Here is a 17,573-nt window from a genome sequence, read left to right on the forward strand (position 1 = left end):
AAACAGAAGAATCAGCAAATTTAAAGATAGTTCAATTGAGATTAATTGATCTGAGGAACAGAAAGAAAAAAGTTGAAGAAAAGTGAAAACAGAACCTCAGAGACTTGTAAGATATTATCAAGTGTATCAACATAAGCAGAATGGGAGCCACAGAAGGAGGCAAAGAATTTTTGAAGAAAAAATGGCTGAAAACTTGCCAAATTTAGTGAAAAATATTAACACAATCAAAAAGCTTAATGATTTCTAAGTATAATAAACTCAAAGATATCCATACCTATACATATCATAATCAAACTGTTAAAAGGCAAAGAAGGAAAGAGACTCTTGAAAGCAGAAAGAGAGAAGTAATTCATCATACAGAAAGGGATCCTGAATAAGAGTGATATCTGATTGTTCATCAGGAACCATGGAGGCTAGAAGGCAATAGGATGATATACTCAAAGTGCTGAAAGTAGAATACTGTCAACCAGGATTTATATAGTCAGAAAAACTATCCTTCAAAAATAGAGGAGAAATTAACAAAAACAGAATTTGTCACTGGTACACACGCTCTGAAAGAGATACTGCAGGGAGACCTTTGGTTGAAATGACACTAGAGAGTAACTCCAATCCACATGAAGAAATTAAAATACTGGTAAAGATAACTACATGTATAAATATACAAGACACCATAAATATAATTTTTATTTGTAAATCTTTTTTATGTCTTCTATGTGATCTTCTTAAAAATTAATTAATTAATTAATTTGACAGACAGAGATCACAAGTAGGCAGGGGGAGGGGAGGAGCAGGCTCTCTGCTGAGCAAAGAGCCCGATATGGGGCTCAATTCCAGGACCCTGGGATCATGACCCAAGCTGAAGGCAGAGTCTTTAACCCACTGAACCAACCAGGCACCCCTGTCTTCCATGATTAAAGGACAACTACATAGGGGTACCTAGGTGGCTCAGTTAAGCATCCAACTCTTGATTTCAGCTCAGGCCATGATTTCAGGATTCTGGGATCAAGTTCTGTATTGGGCTCCACACTCTGTGGGGAATCTGCTTCTCTCCTCTCCCTCTGTCCCTCCCCTGACTCATGTGCACACATATGCTCTCTCTCTAAAATAAATAAATCTTTTTTAAAAAGACAATTACACAAAGCAATGTTTAGAAGTCTGTGTTGATAGATATACAATGTATAAGATGTAATTTATATGACAAAATTAGCAAACAGGAGGAAGGAGGAAATAGAGTAGAGCTATTAGAGCACAATTTTTATATCCTATTATAATTAAGTTGGTATTAATCCAAGATCGGTTACTGTAAATGAAGTTGGGAACACTTAGGGCAACCACTAAGAAAATTAATTTTAGAAGAAGTGACAAGGGAATTAAGATGGTACACTAGAAAATATTACTTAACATAAAAGAAGGTAATAATGGAGAAATAGAGAAATGAAAAAGACATAGATATGTAGAAAGCAAGTAGCAAAAGAGCAGATGTAAATCTTACCAGTAATTACATTAAATATAAATGGAAGTGAGAGATGGAAGAATTGATAAAAATATACAATCCAACTCTATACTCTATAAAAAGACACACTTCAGATTCAAAGACCCAAATAGGTTGAAAGTAAAAGAATAGAAAAGATACACCATGCAAACAATAACCAAGAGAGAACTGGAAGGGCCATATTAATATTAAATAAAAAAGACCTTAAGACAGACATTGTTACTAGAGGTAAAGGAAGACACGTTACAATGATAAAAGGGTTACATCATCAAGAAAACAATTAGAATCATATACGCACCTAACAGCAGAGCACCAAATACACAAAGCAAAACAAATTGAAGCAGAAAATACACAATTCAACAATAGTAGTTAGAGACTTCTGTTCCCCACTGTGAGTAGTGGTAGAACAATGAAACAAAATATAAACAAGAAAAAGTCTTGAACAACACTCAACTAAGAAATATATAAAGAGAGCAGTCCATCCAGCAATAGCAGAAAACACATTTTCTCAAGTGCCCAAGGAATATTCTCTAAGACAATTATAGTAGGCTATAAAACAGGTTTCAATAAATGTAGGAGGATTATAATAATGTATGTCATCCAACCACAATGGATTGCAATTAGGAAAAAATAAGAAATTGGGACATCTGGGTGGCTCAGTGAGTTAAAGCCTCTGCCTTCGGCTCAGGTCATGATCCCGGGGTCCTGGGATCAGGCCCCACATCAGGCTCTCTGCTCGACAGGGGGCCTGCTTCCTCCTCTCTCTCTGCCTGCCTCTCTGCCTACCTGTGATCTCTGTCTATCAAATAAATAAATAAAATCTTTAAAAAAATAAGAAATTTAGGAAATTCACAAATAAGTGGAAATTTAAATTACTGCTAAATAATCAGTAATTCAAAGAAGAAATCATAAGAAATATTTGTAAGTACTTTGAGATGAATGAAAATGAAGACAGTGTGTAAAAAATATGTGGCTAGCATTACCTTGATAACAGCATCTGAAAAAATATAAGAAAGGGTTCCACTTCTGTTCAACATTAAACTGGGGGTGCAAGCCAGTGCAATGAAATAAGAGAAGAATGACAAGACAGAGAGATGAGAAAAGAAAGTGAATTTTCTCAGTCAGAGAAAATCAAATACCTTGTGATTTCTCTCATATGTGTAAATTAAGAAACAGACAAATAACAAACAAAATAAGCAAAGGGGAAAAGAGAGAGACAAACTGAGAAACAGACTCAGAACCATAGAGAACAAACCGATAGTTGTTACCAAAGGGGAAGTGGGTGGGGGGATTGGTAAAACAGGTGATGGGGAGTAAGGAAGGCACTCTTCCTGATGAGCACTGGGTGATGCATGGAATTGTTGAATCACTATATTGCACATCTGAAACTAGGAGGACACTGTAATGTTCCCCTAACTAGAATTTAAAATAAAATTTAAAAAAATTAAAAATACAAAAAGAAAGGAAAAATTCTATTTATTTCACAGATGTCATGTTTGTATATGTAGAACATTCTAAAGAACCTACAAAGTGGCTAACACCTAGAACTAGTAACTGAACTTGGCTAGGTTGTAGGACATAAGATTAAAACTCAAAACCAGTTACATGTCTGTATACTAGTACCAAACAATTGCCATGTGAAATTAAATTATCTTGTTTATAATAGCAATAAAATAACATTAAACAATTAGGAATATATTTAACCAAACCATTGAAAACAACAAGACACTGTTGTGAGGAATTAATGAAACTTTACATAAGTGGAGAGATACGTTATGTTTGTAAATTGGAAGAGTCAATATTATCATGGTGATAATTCCTCCCAAATTGACCTATAGATTCAATGAAACCCTAATAAAAATCCCAATAGACTTTTTTGTTGGGGTAGAAACTGGCAAATTAATTCTGAAATATATGTGAAAATGCAAAGGAACTAGAGTAGCCCAAAAAAAGTTTGAAGAAGAAAACGCTGCAGAACACAGTACCTGAATTCAAGACTTATTAAAAAAAAAAAAAAAAAAAAAACCACACACATACAAAAAACTGCAGAGTTGAGAGAATCGGGTATAGACAGAAGAGCAGATGAACCAAGCAACAAAACATAACAGAGAGCCCACACATATGTGTTTGATCGATTTTTGATAAAGTTGTCAGGAAAATTCATTATCGAGTATCGAGTCTTTTCAACAAATGGTGTTGGGACAACCAGATAGAGGTTATGGATGAAAACTAACCTCGATCCCTAGCACATACCACACACAGAAAGTAATTTAACATGGATCATGGACTGAAAAAAGCTAACACCATACAGCTTCTAGAAGAAGAGAATATAAAATATCATCATGGCCTAGAGGTAAGTAAAGATTTCTTAGAAGCGACACAGAAAACTAAAACTAAATATTGATAAATTAGTCTACAGCAGAATTAAAATTCTTCTCATCAAAAGATACCATTAAGAAAATGAAAAGGCGGGGCGCCTAGGTGGCTCAGTGGGTTAAGCCTCTGCCTTCGGCTCAGGTCATGATCCTAGGATCCTGGGATCAAGCCCCGCATCAGGCTCTCTGCTCAGCAGGGAGGCTGCTCCCCCGCCTCCCGCCCCCGCCTGCTGCTCTGCCTACTTGTGAACTCTCTTTGTCAAATTAATAAATAAAATCTTAAAAAAAAAAAGAAAAGAAAATGAAAAGGCAAGACATGGGCTGGAAGAAAATATTTCAGTACATATAAGGACAAAGGTCTTGTATGTGAAACATATAAAGAACTCCTACAAATTGATAAGGAAACAATGAACAAACCTGTAAAAATGGGCCAAAGACTTGAACAGACACTTCTAAAGAGTTAAGGGAGTGACCAATAAGCACACGAAGAATGTGTGCAAACACACTGTTCATCAAGGAAATGTGCATGAAGGCCACATGAGATATTATTTATACCCACGTGAATGGCTACAGACTGACAACACCAAATGTTGATGAGGACGTGGAGCAACAAAAACTTTTTATACTTTGTTGGTGAGGTAAGATGATACAACCATTGGAAAAACAATGGGGCAGTTTCTTATAAAGTTAATCATACCCTGGGGCGCCTGGGTGGCTCAGTTGGTCACGAGTCTACCTTCGGCTCAGGTCATAATCCCAGGGTGCTGGGATTGAGCCCCACATAGGACTCCCTGCTCAGTGGAGAGTCTGCTCTCTCCATCTGCCTCTCCCCCTGCTCATGCTCTCTCTCTCTCTTTCAAATAAATAAAATCTTAAAAAAAAGTAATAAGTTAACCGTACCCTGACCCAACAGTTTCACTCCTGATGAAGTCAAAATCTATGTCCACACAGAGACTTGAACATTAATGTCCATGAGAGCTATATTCATAATAGCTAAATGTCCATACAAAGAAGAATGGATAAATGAATCATGATATATTCATACAGTGGAATAGTAACTCTGCCATTGAAAAGGGTTCACTACTGGTACATAATGACGACATGGGAGAATCTCAGTGATTTGAAGGGAAAGAAGCCATACATAAAAAGAACACCTACTGAGTGATTTCTATATGATAATCTACAACAGGCAAAACTAGGGTGAAAAGGAGCCTGTCACCAGCTGCCAAAGGCCAGGGAGGGTGTTCGACTGCTGAGAGGCATAAAGGAACTTTTTTGGGTGATCGGACTGTTCTGTATCTTGACTGCCGTGGTGTTTGCTTAGGGAAATATATTTGAAGAACTCATAATCTGGGGCGCTGAGGTGGCTCAGAGGGTTAAGCCTCTGCCTTCAGCTCCGGTCATGGTCTCAGGGTCCTGGGATCGAGCCCTGCATCAGGCTCTCTGCTCAGTGGAGAGCCTGCTTCTGCCTCTCTCTCTACCTGCCTCTCTGCCTACTCGTGATCTCTCTCTCTGTGTCAAATAAATAAATAAAATCTTAAAAAAAAAAAAAACTTCATAATCTGCACACTTAAAGTAGATGCATTTTTATTTTTTATAAATTATGTCTTGATAAAGTTGATTTTTTAAAAAAGCATCCTAAGACCAAATGTTGGCAAGTGACCAAAATTCTCCTACGTTGCCAGTAACACTTGCAACTATTACAACCACTGTGGAGAGTACTTTGGCAGTTTCTTATCAAGTTGAACTGTCTGTAACCCAGCAATTCCCCTCCCAGGATGAGAAAGGAAAACAGGTATCTGTGAAAAGGTTTGTACAAGAATGTTCATAGGGGCTTCAATCATAAGAGCCCTCGACGGGAAACAAGCCAAAGATTGATCAACAGAAGACTAAATAAATTGCCCCATATGCATACAGTGGAATCATATTCTGCAATCAAAAATAATGAATTACTCATTTGCAAAATCGCATAATTGAATTACAAAAACAATACGTTAAGCGAAAGAAGCTTAGACACATAAGAATGCATAATGTATGATTCCTTCATATGACGTTCAAGAACAGACAAAACTAATCTCTGGTGATAGAAATCTCGCATTGGTTGCCTAAGAGGGTAGGAAGAGACCGAGGTGACTGGAGGACAGGCATCGTCTGTGTCTTGATTGCGGTGGTGGTAGGTACAAGAGCACACATTTATGAAAACTCACGAAGTTGGGCACTTGGGTGGCTCAGTGGGTTAAAGCCTCTGCCTTCAGCTCAGGTCATGATCCTAGAGTCCTGGGATCGCGTCCTGCATTGGGCCCTTGCTCAGCAGGGAGCCTGCTTTTCCCTCTGCCTCTTCCTCTCCCCCTGCTTGTGTGTGCTCTCTCTCTCCCTCTCTCTGACAAATAATTTTTTTAAATCTTTTAGAAAAAAAAAAAGTCAATATGGTATAGGATTAAGAGCAAAGGCTTTGTAACCAAGCTGCGTTCAACCCTTCCCCCCACTTAGTAAGTATGATCTTAAGTAGCATCACCTAAGTTCCTTTGTGCCGTTCTTTTCCCATATATGAAAGAGCCTAAGGTTATAGGAATCAAATGGGTCCCTATATGCCAAGTGCTTCTTGCGCCCACTATATAATAAGCATTCATGTATTATTGGCCATTCTTACTAACTTTCATTCTTATTCTTACTTGTTTTTTATTTTATTTTTTCCTTCTCTATCTTCTTACTGTCGTTAGTTATAAAGGACTGGCAGGTCTCTAAAATAACGCACTTACTCGTTCACACTCTAATACCTTCATTAACACTCTTCCTTCTATTGATAGCTCTCAAAAACCAATTTCCCCTCTTACCTTGCTAGCTTCTGCTTGTCTTTCAAGACCATTCAGCCTTCAACTCCTCCAGGAATCTTTCCCTGACTGCGTAGTGAGATACTGCGTTTCCCCAACATCCTCGAGTCACTTTCCTTAACAAACAGATCACGTGTTCTTATAGTGCCTGGTTTTCTTCACTGCTGCTTTTGCTATATTGTAGGTGGTGTACAGCAGGATATAGTACATTATTTTTCTTTGAGCTGAGATTCATGTCTGGCGCGGGGTAATATTCATTTCATCCTTTAATGAACACATGAATGACACAAAACGTTGCTCTTCTGTGTTTCTGGTTGATAGCCAGAACATTAAAATACTGTCCATTCATCTATTTTTTTTTTTTTTAACTTTGTGCTTTCAGATTTTCTTTCTTGGAATTATCCTGCTTCCAATCCGCGTCTTGTTGGTCGCATTAATTGTATTACTCGCCTGGCCATTTGCCGCCCTTTCAACTGTATGCTGTCCCGAAAAGCTGACCCATCCAATAACTGGTTGGAGGAGGTAAGAAAGAATAATGTCTAAATGTTAAGTAAATCAAATAAAGAAGAGTTTACCATAGTTCAGTCATCGATCGATAGCTTTAGCTACTGCTGCCAACTCAGTAGTCACCATTTATTTCCATTTCTCAGATGAAACGGTTATTAATTCATCGTTTGGAGAAATTGCTGCCTGAGCACCTCGGGATAATCTGGTGAAGCTGTAATTTCCTATATTAAAATATGGTTTTCTGAGTTATTGCTGAAAAGCGATAGATCCCTTGTTCTGGAAGACCCAGGTAGTAGGCCCGAAACTATTACAGCTGAAAAATGCCTTTCTTCTGCTCTCCCTCAGTCTTGACATTTGCTTTTGTCCCTTCATAGTAACTACGTATTTTCTGCAGTGGCATAATTAAGCAGGTCAGTTACAGTGTATTGAATACTTCAGTGATTATTGTTAATCACAGTTTAATTCTTAATCAGTAGAGCCTAGCCTTTTTAAAACATCAGCGTAGAAGCAGAATGGAATTGCTTCTCAAGCATTATCTCATTAGGGGGGTGTTAGAGAAGAGACTTATCACAAATTAACAAAGTTACTGGTCAAAGTTCACTCCCCTGGGACAGAGCCAACTTGTTGCCTTATGTTTATCCTGAGAGTGAAGCCTTTTAAAATGTGCATTCCTTGGAATGGGAAGCCATTGCTGAGTTTTAGGGCACTGTCAAACTTTCTAAAATTGTGCACATTTTTTTTTCTTTGTCTGCAGGGTCCATTCCTTCCATCCAAATCTCAAAGGAGAATGTCCTCCAAAAATTTTTGAAAACCACTGTTCTAGAAACTTTTAAAAATATGCAATTCACCATCCAGTTCATATTCTAGTAAATAAATGTCAACATTCAGCCCAAGGCTGGTTACTGAATCCAAGGCTGGCAGTGTCCCCAGAGAACTAATACCACCTCAATCCTTGGAAATTGCACTGCTTTGTTTTAGAGCTCAAGGTTGTATGTCACTAAAAATTATTTTATGAGAGGTTCGTTTTTTGGGTTTTGTTTTTTGGTTTTGGTTTTTTGTTTTTTCCATGATGTGCCCATCCCTTTCGATTACCCCTTTGGTTTCTATCGTTAATGGCTTATGGAGCCCTATAATGATGGAGGGAATAGTCCAAGAATCCAGAAAACAGATTTAATAAATGTTAGGGGGAAAAAAAGTTCTATTTTTGCCTATTAAGCAAGTATCTCTACTTATTCTCAAACAGGTAACATTGACGTTAATTATGCAGCACCCAACTTTTAGCCTTTTTGAAATCATTTGAGTGGAAGTGTCCAACAGCTTTGAACATGGGATATTTCAGAATGCAGTTGTCAGAATTTACATCACTGTAAATCAAAAATAGTAGGTGTGGAAATTTGGTTAATGGGGTGAGCTTTTTATTCTTAGGTAAATAGACATCTGAACTGGAAAGAGCAAGAAGGAGAGATACAGTCTTTTCCCCGTGCCCTCTGGAAAAGTGTTTTGGTTCTCTGTGTCTTACTTTCTCCTTACAGCGAAACTTCCTCAGTGGCCGGTTGCTTCCTAGCCCCTCGCTGCATCTGACAAGACTGTTGAGAGAGTTAGACAGGAAGCGTATTTTTTTTTTTTTAAGATTTTATTTATTTATTTGTCAGAGAGAGAGAGAGCACACAGGCAGAGTGGCAGAGGGAGAAGCAGGCTCCCCACTGAGCAAGAAGCCCAATGTGGGACTCGATCCCAGGACGCTGGGATCATGACCTGAGCCGAAGGCAGTCCCTTAACCAACTGAGCCACACAGGCATCCCAGGAAGCCTATTTTTTAAGCCTCCCATTAGCTGTGTTATGGGAAATGCACATGTTTTGCTTTCCATGAAAAGCTGTATGCTTATTCACAATCTCAGATGCCTATTCTGTGTTTGCATTTCTAGAAGTGGGTTTTTGTCTTCCTACTCAGTTGAGCTACTCAAGGACAAAGACTGGGTCTTATTTGTCTCGTGTGTCTAGTGCAGGTCACCTGGGCACAGTTCGATGAATTATTTTCTAATGACAGAAATTCTTTTTAAAAAGGAAGCAATTCGGTATCTGAAATTAAGTGCATCTATGTTCCAAGGAAGTGAGATGGCGAATTTACCTTTTAAATATTTGATGATGTCTAAGAATTATAATGGTCTAGGTAATAAGGCTTAAAAAAAAAATTACTCCGAGGACAGATTCAGCACGAGAGTTCCAAAAGTCTTTGGGGGAGATAGTAGCATCTTTATTACCCAAATGTACGTTCCCAAGGTGTCTGCTCTGAAGGACTGTACTCACGTGGGCTTCTCAGTGGGAGATGTGTGTTGTCAGTGGAGTCACTTATTAGCCATACATCCTTGGGAAATTTCGCTTCTCTCTGCCTCAGTTTCCCAGCTGCAAAATAAGGGTGCTAATAAATAATACCTATTTCATAAAATTGGACTGAGGATTAAAGAAATCTAAAGTCATTAGAATAGTGCCTGGTGGAAAGAATGCTTCGTATAACTGCAAGCTATTCTTAGCTCATATTTTAAAATGAAGTATTCTGACACGTTTGGGTTTTTGTATTGTGTTTTAGAGCAAAGCCCTGCTGTTAGCTGAGATTAGCAAGACTAATTGTGTCTTTTCTTTTCTTCCTTTCTTTCTGTCTTTTTTTTTTTTTTTTTTTTTTTCTTTCCAAAGGAAAATCAGTCAACCAGTTTTGAAGATTCTGGGTCATGCCATGTTCTTTTCAATGGGGTTCATAGTTACTGTGAAGGGAAAGGTGGCGAGACCCATGGAGGCCCCGATTTTTGTCGCTGCCCCCCATTCCACATTCTTTGATGGGATTGCCTGTGTCGTAGCCGGGTTGCCCTCGATGGTCTCTCGAAATGAAAATGCACAGGTTCCTCTGATTGGCAGTAAGTACTTGTAAGACAACATAGATATTTTCATGCTCATGGTTTGCCTTAAAACAAACACCAAACTATCGTTTATCAGTGAGCTTTTTAAAAACTCTCAAATAATGAAACACTTCAAAACGATCTCCTTACTTCTAGTGAGGAACTATATGGAAGGAAGGAATTTATGGTAAAGGTTAAAGACCTCCCTGTCTGTACCCTTAGAATTCTTTCAAATTCTTATTTTTGTCACCATACCATCACTGCTTAGTGTTTGTATACCTAGCTAGAAAGACCAGCTTTCAAGTCCCAAACGTGTTTGGTTTTTCGAGAGAGAGAATGTAACTGAAGAATTTGTGAAAACACTGGTTACATGCTATTTCACGAATTTCTCTTTGGGGTATTAGGCTGATAGACACGTGAAGTCTTTCCTCTTAACTCTGTTTGCTTATTATTGCCCCAGAGTCTCCATGAGGGACCAGCGTGAAACTCTTTGAAAATTATGATGTGGAACGATAAGTGCCTCCTGCCATAAAAAATAATGAAGTCAGTGAGATGTGTATCCCACCAGATGCTTTGGTCCCTCCCTAGGGTGCGGGTCTCTAAGCAACCGCTCCCAGTCGTCCCAAGGTTATTTCAAGCATCCAGTGGCGAGAGAGTAGGTGCGGAATTTGCCTGATGTTACCTTGGCACTCTGGAGAAATAGCATAGTTCCTGCTACTTTGTCACTCAGCTAAGAAAAACGCACATACACACTCTTTCTCTTCTTTCCCTCTCTGTGTCTCTCTTTTTTTTCCCATTGTAAGCACCTTGCTTTGTATAATATGGCATTTTCATGAAAAACTGTTTAGCAGTAGATTTTCAATAAATTGGGGCACTTGAGTGGCTCAGTCTTTAAGCATCTGCCTTCAGCTCATGTTGTGATCCTGGGGTCATGAGTCCTGGAATCAAGCCCTGCATTGGGTGCCCTGCTCCCCCTGCTTGTGTCCCCTCTCTCGCTGTCTCTCTCTCTCTGTGTCAAATAAACAAATAAATAAATAAACATGTTAAAAAAAAAAAGATGTTCAGTAAACTGAGGTTTATTATGCATGTATGAGAAAGCTCCCCACTTAGAAGACTGGTGTGCTGAAAATGTTAATAAAATTAATCATTGCTCCCTACCTGTGTGTACTCTGAATTCACATAGTCAGTTGTCAGGCTATTCCTAAAATAAAACAAGATAATCTTGTAGTATATATTCCAAAGGTTGATTGTCAGTTGAGGAAGAAGACCTTCAGGGAGAAAACTGCATTTGTTTCCTTTCATATTCTTGCTGCTAACTTCTGTTATATCAATGATATCCTTGTATGTATATAAAAAAACGCAAAACCCTTCTTATAAACTGTGAATTAAAACAGATTTTTTTAAAGTTCTCTTTGATTTGCTATATTTTAACTTTACATAAAAATCGTTTTATGATTTATCCAGTATCATTGTTCTAATAGCTTTAGCCAAAAAAATAAATAAATAAATAAATAAAAGGCTTGGCTCTGACCTTTTGTTTGTCTTAAAGGACTGTTAAGAGCTCTGCAGCCAGTGCTGGTGTCCCGGGTGGATCCGGACTCTCGAAAAAACACAATAAATGAAATAGTAAGGCGAGCAACATCAGGAGGGCAATGGCCACAGGTATAGATATATTGGCCACAGGCCAATAGATATATTGCTAGTTTACTTACTGCATATGTGGAAATCATTTAGACCCACGGATGGCAGCATCTGGGGACACCCGTGCTGGGTGTCTTCAGCATAAGAGAAACAGAACAAATGAGTAAGTATTAAAAAGTCCTCTTCCCTATGAGAAACTCCATGGGATTAAATATATCATTCTCTCTTATCCTCCAAACTCTGAAACAATTTTTTTGCTTTATGTCATAAAAAGTAATTCTCTACCTCTGAATTTATTTATTATCTTAAAGACAAAATATCAAAGCTCAATTCTGCTCAATAATATTGGTAGGTTTATTTATTTATTTTTTAAAAGCGATTATCATCTTAATCTTGTCCAAAGTTTATTTAGGCAGGGTTTTTCACTTCAGGGGGTACATCAGAATCACTTATAGAACTTTTTCAGACTTTCAGACCATCTTACTAACCCCATCACCTAGAATGCCTTTTGAAGTTGAGGGGGGGGCGATATTTTCTGGATAAAGGGAGCCTCCTGGGTAATTCTGGTCAGTAACACTCTACCTTGTCCTCGGTATAAGCAGGGGACTCTAGCAGGACTCATGATCTGCAGTGATCTGGCCACCCATGATGATGAGTAGATGTTAAAATACCAAGAGGAATATGTGGGTTTCTAAATCCACCAGGAGGTTTAGAAACCAGGGCATGTGAGGAATGATTTTTAAAAAGTGACCAGGAAGAAACAGCACTTGGAATAGAGGGTTCGGTTTTTCTCTTTGGATCCAGGGACTCTATCTAGGACTGGTAGGCCAAAGTTAACAAATTGGTAAGACTTCAGCTCATCTCAAGGAACTTTCTGTCCAGATGTACAATGATCTGATCTGAAATAGTAAGAATTTTCAGGCACTGACTAAGCAACCACTTGGGGGGGATATTGTAGAAAGAATTCAAGCATTGGCATACTGGATGGCTTTTAATGCCCCCTTCCAGGTCGGAGATGTTATGATTTCCACTGTATCCACTCATTAATAGAGTAGCTATAGAGTTTCCACTGAAGGAGCCATATTTGATATTGTAACCAGTTGTGATAGGAAACCCATTTTTGTTTTTAAATTGGGGGGTAAAATTGCATACACTTATCATTTTTATTTTATAAATAACCCATTGTGGTAGCACTTTTGCCTGATAATGTTTTCCCTTTCTAATTATCATTTAAAAAAATACCAAATAATTATACATACTAACTACTGTGGGTACAGGAACTTTCTGTTTTTATTTTATGTACTTATGATTCAATCATTGCCAAATTCTAAAAGCTTCAGAAAATCCAGCTGGTTCACTTAATGGGGAAACTAACTGTACTGTGTGACTTTCACATGAAGAACAGAAAAGACTATGTTAAAAGCTAAAAATACTTTCTCAAAAAAGATACTGAATTGTATTCCATATGTCTACTAACCCAAGTAAGCATAAAGCGTGTTGTAAGTATTTTCTCCTTTTTCCCTCCTCCAAATATCCCTGAACTGTATGTTGTAGGAGTGAAGATCCTTGAATGGGAAAACAGAAACAAGGAAGTAGTAATGATTCGGTTAAGGATGAATAGCAGGAGAGGAAAGAATTTAAAGTCCTCTTTGGCCATGACCTAGGGCGTGCATCTTCTTTTAAGTTTATCCAAATCATTAGCATCGTCATTAAGAAACATTTATTAAATGTATTTTCTATTCAGAGATTTAATCCATTTACTAATTATCCCAATTGGTCAGACAATAGTGATTTTAGAGGAAAACTGGATAATCCGATTCTAACTTTCCATAGCATCAAATATTAGCCTTTTATTTCACTTTTGTATTATAAGAATTGGCAGCTCTTTGTGAATTCATAAGAATGAGTAAAGAGGTAATCTATTAATTAGACTGAAATATTAAATCTACGTATTCCTTTTCTCCCAAGATACTAGTTTTCCCAGAAGGTACTTGTACTAATCGTTCCTGTTTGATTACTTTTAAACCAGGTGAGATCAATTAAATTATGTACTATAACAAAATATGAACGGTTTCTCAAATGATTTGATACTAATACACAAAACAGCTTGTTTGTGCTGGGCGTTTCCCAGTAGAAAGTTTTTAACATTGCAAATCCTCAAAACTCACTCCTTTACTTTCTGTTTTAGTTTCATAACCCCTTCCTCCTTGGATTGTTGTGCATATTTGCGTGTGTGTGTGTATACGTGTGAACCATATTTGATACTGTATCCAGTTGTGTACCTGTGCACACACATGTACACACACAGAAACCACTGACAGATTTTTCTTTTCCTCCAAGGATACTCTTATAGGCACTCCAGTTCCTGCATTATCCAGTACAAAACTATTTTGGTGATCATTATAAAGCCTTCAGATGCATTCTTTGCTTTACTCCTTTTTTTTATAAAAAATTATAAAGTCACTAATTTCATAGTAATGTGTAATTTCATACATAATTTCCTAGTAACTGGTAATGCTTTAACATGTTTTTGTATTAGCTACTAGAATGCCCAGAGCCAAAGTTAGAACTCACTCCTAGTAAGTGGGATAGTCTTTGCTCCCAGGTATTTGCTTTTATTTACTTTTTATTTTATTTGTATTTTATTTTATTTATTTGTTCTCCTCAGTTTCTCTTGGTCTTGTAAGATAATGAGTATTTTTTTGAATAATGATTTTTTATAAAAAATTTTAAAAATTATATTTTTATTATTAAAATAATTTAATAATTTTTTTTGAATAATGAGTATTTGGAAAATGAGAACACACGGAGATGTAAATAAATATTTTCAGCAACTTGGGCATAACATAAATATTTCGGTTTCATAACTCTGAATTTTAGAGTGCTTTCGTTTTGGTAAACACCAGGGATTTACCAACCTTTAGCAAATAGTTTATGTGTATTCTTAAACCAGTAAGGAAAGGTATATCGCTTATTATTAATTTTCTTCACTGTAAACTGTATAGTCCTATAAGGAAGATGCTATAATATTTCACTGTGGTTATAGGAGCCTTCATTCCCGGAGTTCCGGTGCAGCCGATCCTCCTCAGGTACCCAAACAAGCTGGTAAGCATAGAGTGACTCACATACAGTGGCAAAAATCTCAGATGTTCCCAACAGCACAAATTTTCTAGCAAATCTTTTAACAAATTTTCTTTTAATCTTTGAATAAAGTCCTGAATAGACTTACTGTGGATGAACATGGGCACACCCCATTCCCCTTGCCATGTGAAGGATTTAGAAGTTTGCAAGATAGGCATGTACTTGCGACACCAATATTATATTCTGTCTCTGCTATTACTAAGCTCCAGGAGAGCATTTCCTTAGCTTCTACTCTGTTGTCAAGGTACCAGTAAGTCTCAGATTCAAGGTCTTCTTAGACTGGGTAGCAGAAGACTTGCATATAGTTTGTGATTTTCACTAAGCCCCAAAGGAGACTTTTCCTGATTCAGTGGTTATTGCTGAAAGGATAACTGGTGTAGCAGGATAAATTTAGGATTGGCTTGGTGTTTCATTTCTGGCTCAATACTGACTAGCCGTGTGACTCTTAGCAAGTAACTTAAATACGAAGATAGATAGGGAAAGAACCTGTCATCCTACAGAAAGTGCATAGTTGGCTTAGGAGACAGTCTCTCTGCTCCAGCCAGGTACACTTTTGTCCTCTGGATATGGACAGTGCCACCATTTCGCTAAAGAAAGATTTTCTGGAATCTGTTTTGGTTTTTAGAGGAACTTTCCCTACTAGAGACTTTACATAAAAAGGCAGGCTATAATTAGCTACCTGTGTTATTTAAGGTCAAGAGTCCTTGCTCAAGTCAGCTTTTCTTTTAGTGGCTTCTCAAACTTTTGATATCCGTGGTTAAAAAAATTAGAATCCATCAAAATTTACTTATACTTCTGCCTATTTGACACCTACTGAAATTCTTTCACTATGTATTAGTTTAATCTGTTCCAAATACCTGCCTCCCCCACCGCCTTTGGTTGAGAACGGTTATATTCTGGGTTTTGTTAGCAAATTAATTACCTAGCTATGTTCATATTAGGAGAAAGATAGCTAACATGCACATAGTTTTATTAAAAATTAAGAGCAACTTAATTCCATAAAAAGATAGGTGTTTACATATGGAAAACGGATTTTGGTATGTCGATATATAATCCAAGAATTCACAGAGTAATGCCCTGCTGATAATAGTCTCGTTTTACATTTCAACATAACTGCTTTTAATTCAGAAGGAAAGTATGTGAATACCAATATTAAAATAAGATTTTTTTTTAAAGATTTGGCTTTTATTTGGCATTTTTTCACTGAACTAACAGTCTAAATACTTCTGTTATTGTAGGATACCGTGACTTGGACATGGCAAGGATATACATTGTAAGTCACTTCTCTTTATTATTGGTTTATTGGAATTTTATTCAAGTGAAGAAAAAAAAAGATCATTTATTCCTTTTTTTAAAAATAAGCCTTGTTTTTTTGTAAAAGTAAAGATTTCTCTTTTTTTAAGCTTCAATTTATTTATGTATTTATTTGAGAGAGAGAGTGTGTGTGGAACCGAGGGGTAGGGAGAGGGACAAGTAGACTTCACCCACTGAGCTAGAGCCGGAGCCTGATGCAGGACTCGATCTCACAACCCTGAGAACAGGACTTGAGCTGAAATCAAGAGTCAGACTCCCAATGGGCTGAGCCACCCAGGTGCCCCTAAAAGTAAAGATTTCTAATCAGCTCCTAAAATCTTGTCACCGAGAAATCTCTGTAGAGAGCATCACTCTCTTGCCCGTTAAACCCCCAATCCCTCCCATGTGCAGAATTTTGTCTGCGATGTCTTATGGGTCTCAAGCATGTATCTACCAATTCTTAAGAACCAGTCCAGTGACCTGGTTTGCATCCTACTTAGCTTTAATCTTGTAGTTTTATTTCCATTGCTGGCTTGACATGTTAGCTGGTGTCTCCATTGTTGTTTTACTCTATCGGTTTAAGCAGTCCAGGGCCATTGCGTCATAGGGCCTGAAATAGCCTTGATGTGTCTGATCTGAGCTGAGAAAATAGCTAAGCTTTCAGTTCCGTTCTTGGATTCTAAAAGCATGGGGATCAGCAGTTTCTATAAACATTTAAGAGAGGAGAGAAACAGCTCACCAGTAAGCCAGCTGAAGTGAAACAGGCCTTTAGAAAGAACAGAACATGTAGAAACTTACTTTCCCTCAAGACCTTTGAGGGACTTCCCCCTGGATTAAGTCTGAGCCCATCCACACTGCGGTGAGAGCCTTGGATAAAATGCCTGGATTGGAGGGCTTTGCCTTGGGCCTTCCCCAGCAGTGCCTTTTGATACTGAGCACAGAGTTTACATAACATTGTTGATGCACAGACAACCACTTGGACATATTTAAAAGGAATCCTCATTTGCCTTGTGTAAGTACCTTGTGATTCCTTAGATCATCCCAATAACATATGAAAGTCTGATTTTATTTTATTTTTTTTTTTTTACTGCATACCGATTTTCCCCATGTGTGAATTGCAATGAAATAATAAATTTAAATCAGAGTAGGTAACTGACAGGCCAGTTATATGCATTAGTGGTTATTAACACGTGAGGCACATATGTTCCTATTACGCTTGGGTCCTTCATAGTCAAAGTAAGTGACACTCCAAATAAAGACCATCGATTGCAAAGGACATCTAGGCATTATGTGATCTTTAACTCCTCTGGAAATCGGTTTATTCCTTTGGCCAGAATACATGTTTCGTGTCGCTGTTGATCTTGAGTTCCTGGTTTTCAGCTTTTTAGACAAGGGCCAGTGA

At 37.7% G+C, this 17,573-nt stretch overlaps 1 protein-coding gene across 1 annotated transcript in view; it reads left to right on the top strand.

Annotated features, from left to right (window-relative positions):
- LPCAT2 (lysophosphatidylcholine acyltransferase 2) overlaps positions 1-17,573 on the top strand; it is a 64,429-nt gene that overhangs the window by 3,502 nt on the left and 43,354 nt on the right. The window contains exons 2-7 of the mRNA XM_059382034.1: positions 7,081-7,220; positions 9,897-10,114; positions 11,646-11,758; positions 13,706-13,766; positions 14,784-14,842; positions 16,117-16,151. Of these exons, the coding sequence (XP_059238017.1) occupies positions 7,081-7,220; positions 9,897-10,114; positions 11,646-11,758; positions 13,706-13,766; positions 14,784-14,842; positions 16,117-16,151 (626 nt within the window). The remainder of the gene's footprint in view (positions 1-7,080; positions 7,221-9,896; positions 10,115-11,645; positions 11,759-13,705; positions 13,767-14,783; positions 14,843-16,116; positions 16,152-17,573) is intronic.

This window comes from Mustela nigripes, chromosome 17 (assembly GCF_022355385.1).
Source record: "Mustela nigripes isolate SB6536 chromosome 17, MUSNIG.SB6536, whole genome shotgun sequence".
Lineage (NCBI taxonomy): Eukaryota > Metazoa > Chordata > Mammalia > Carnivora > Mustelidae > Mustela > Mustela nigripes.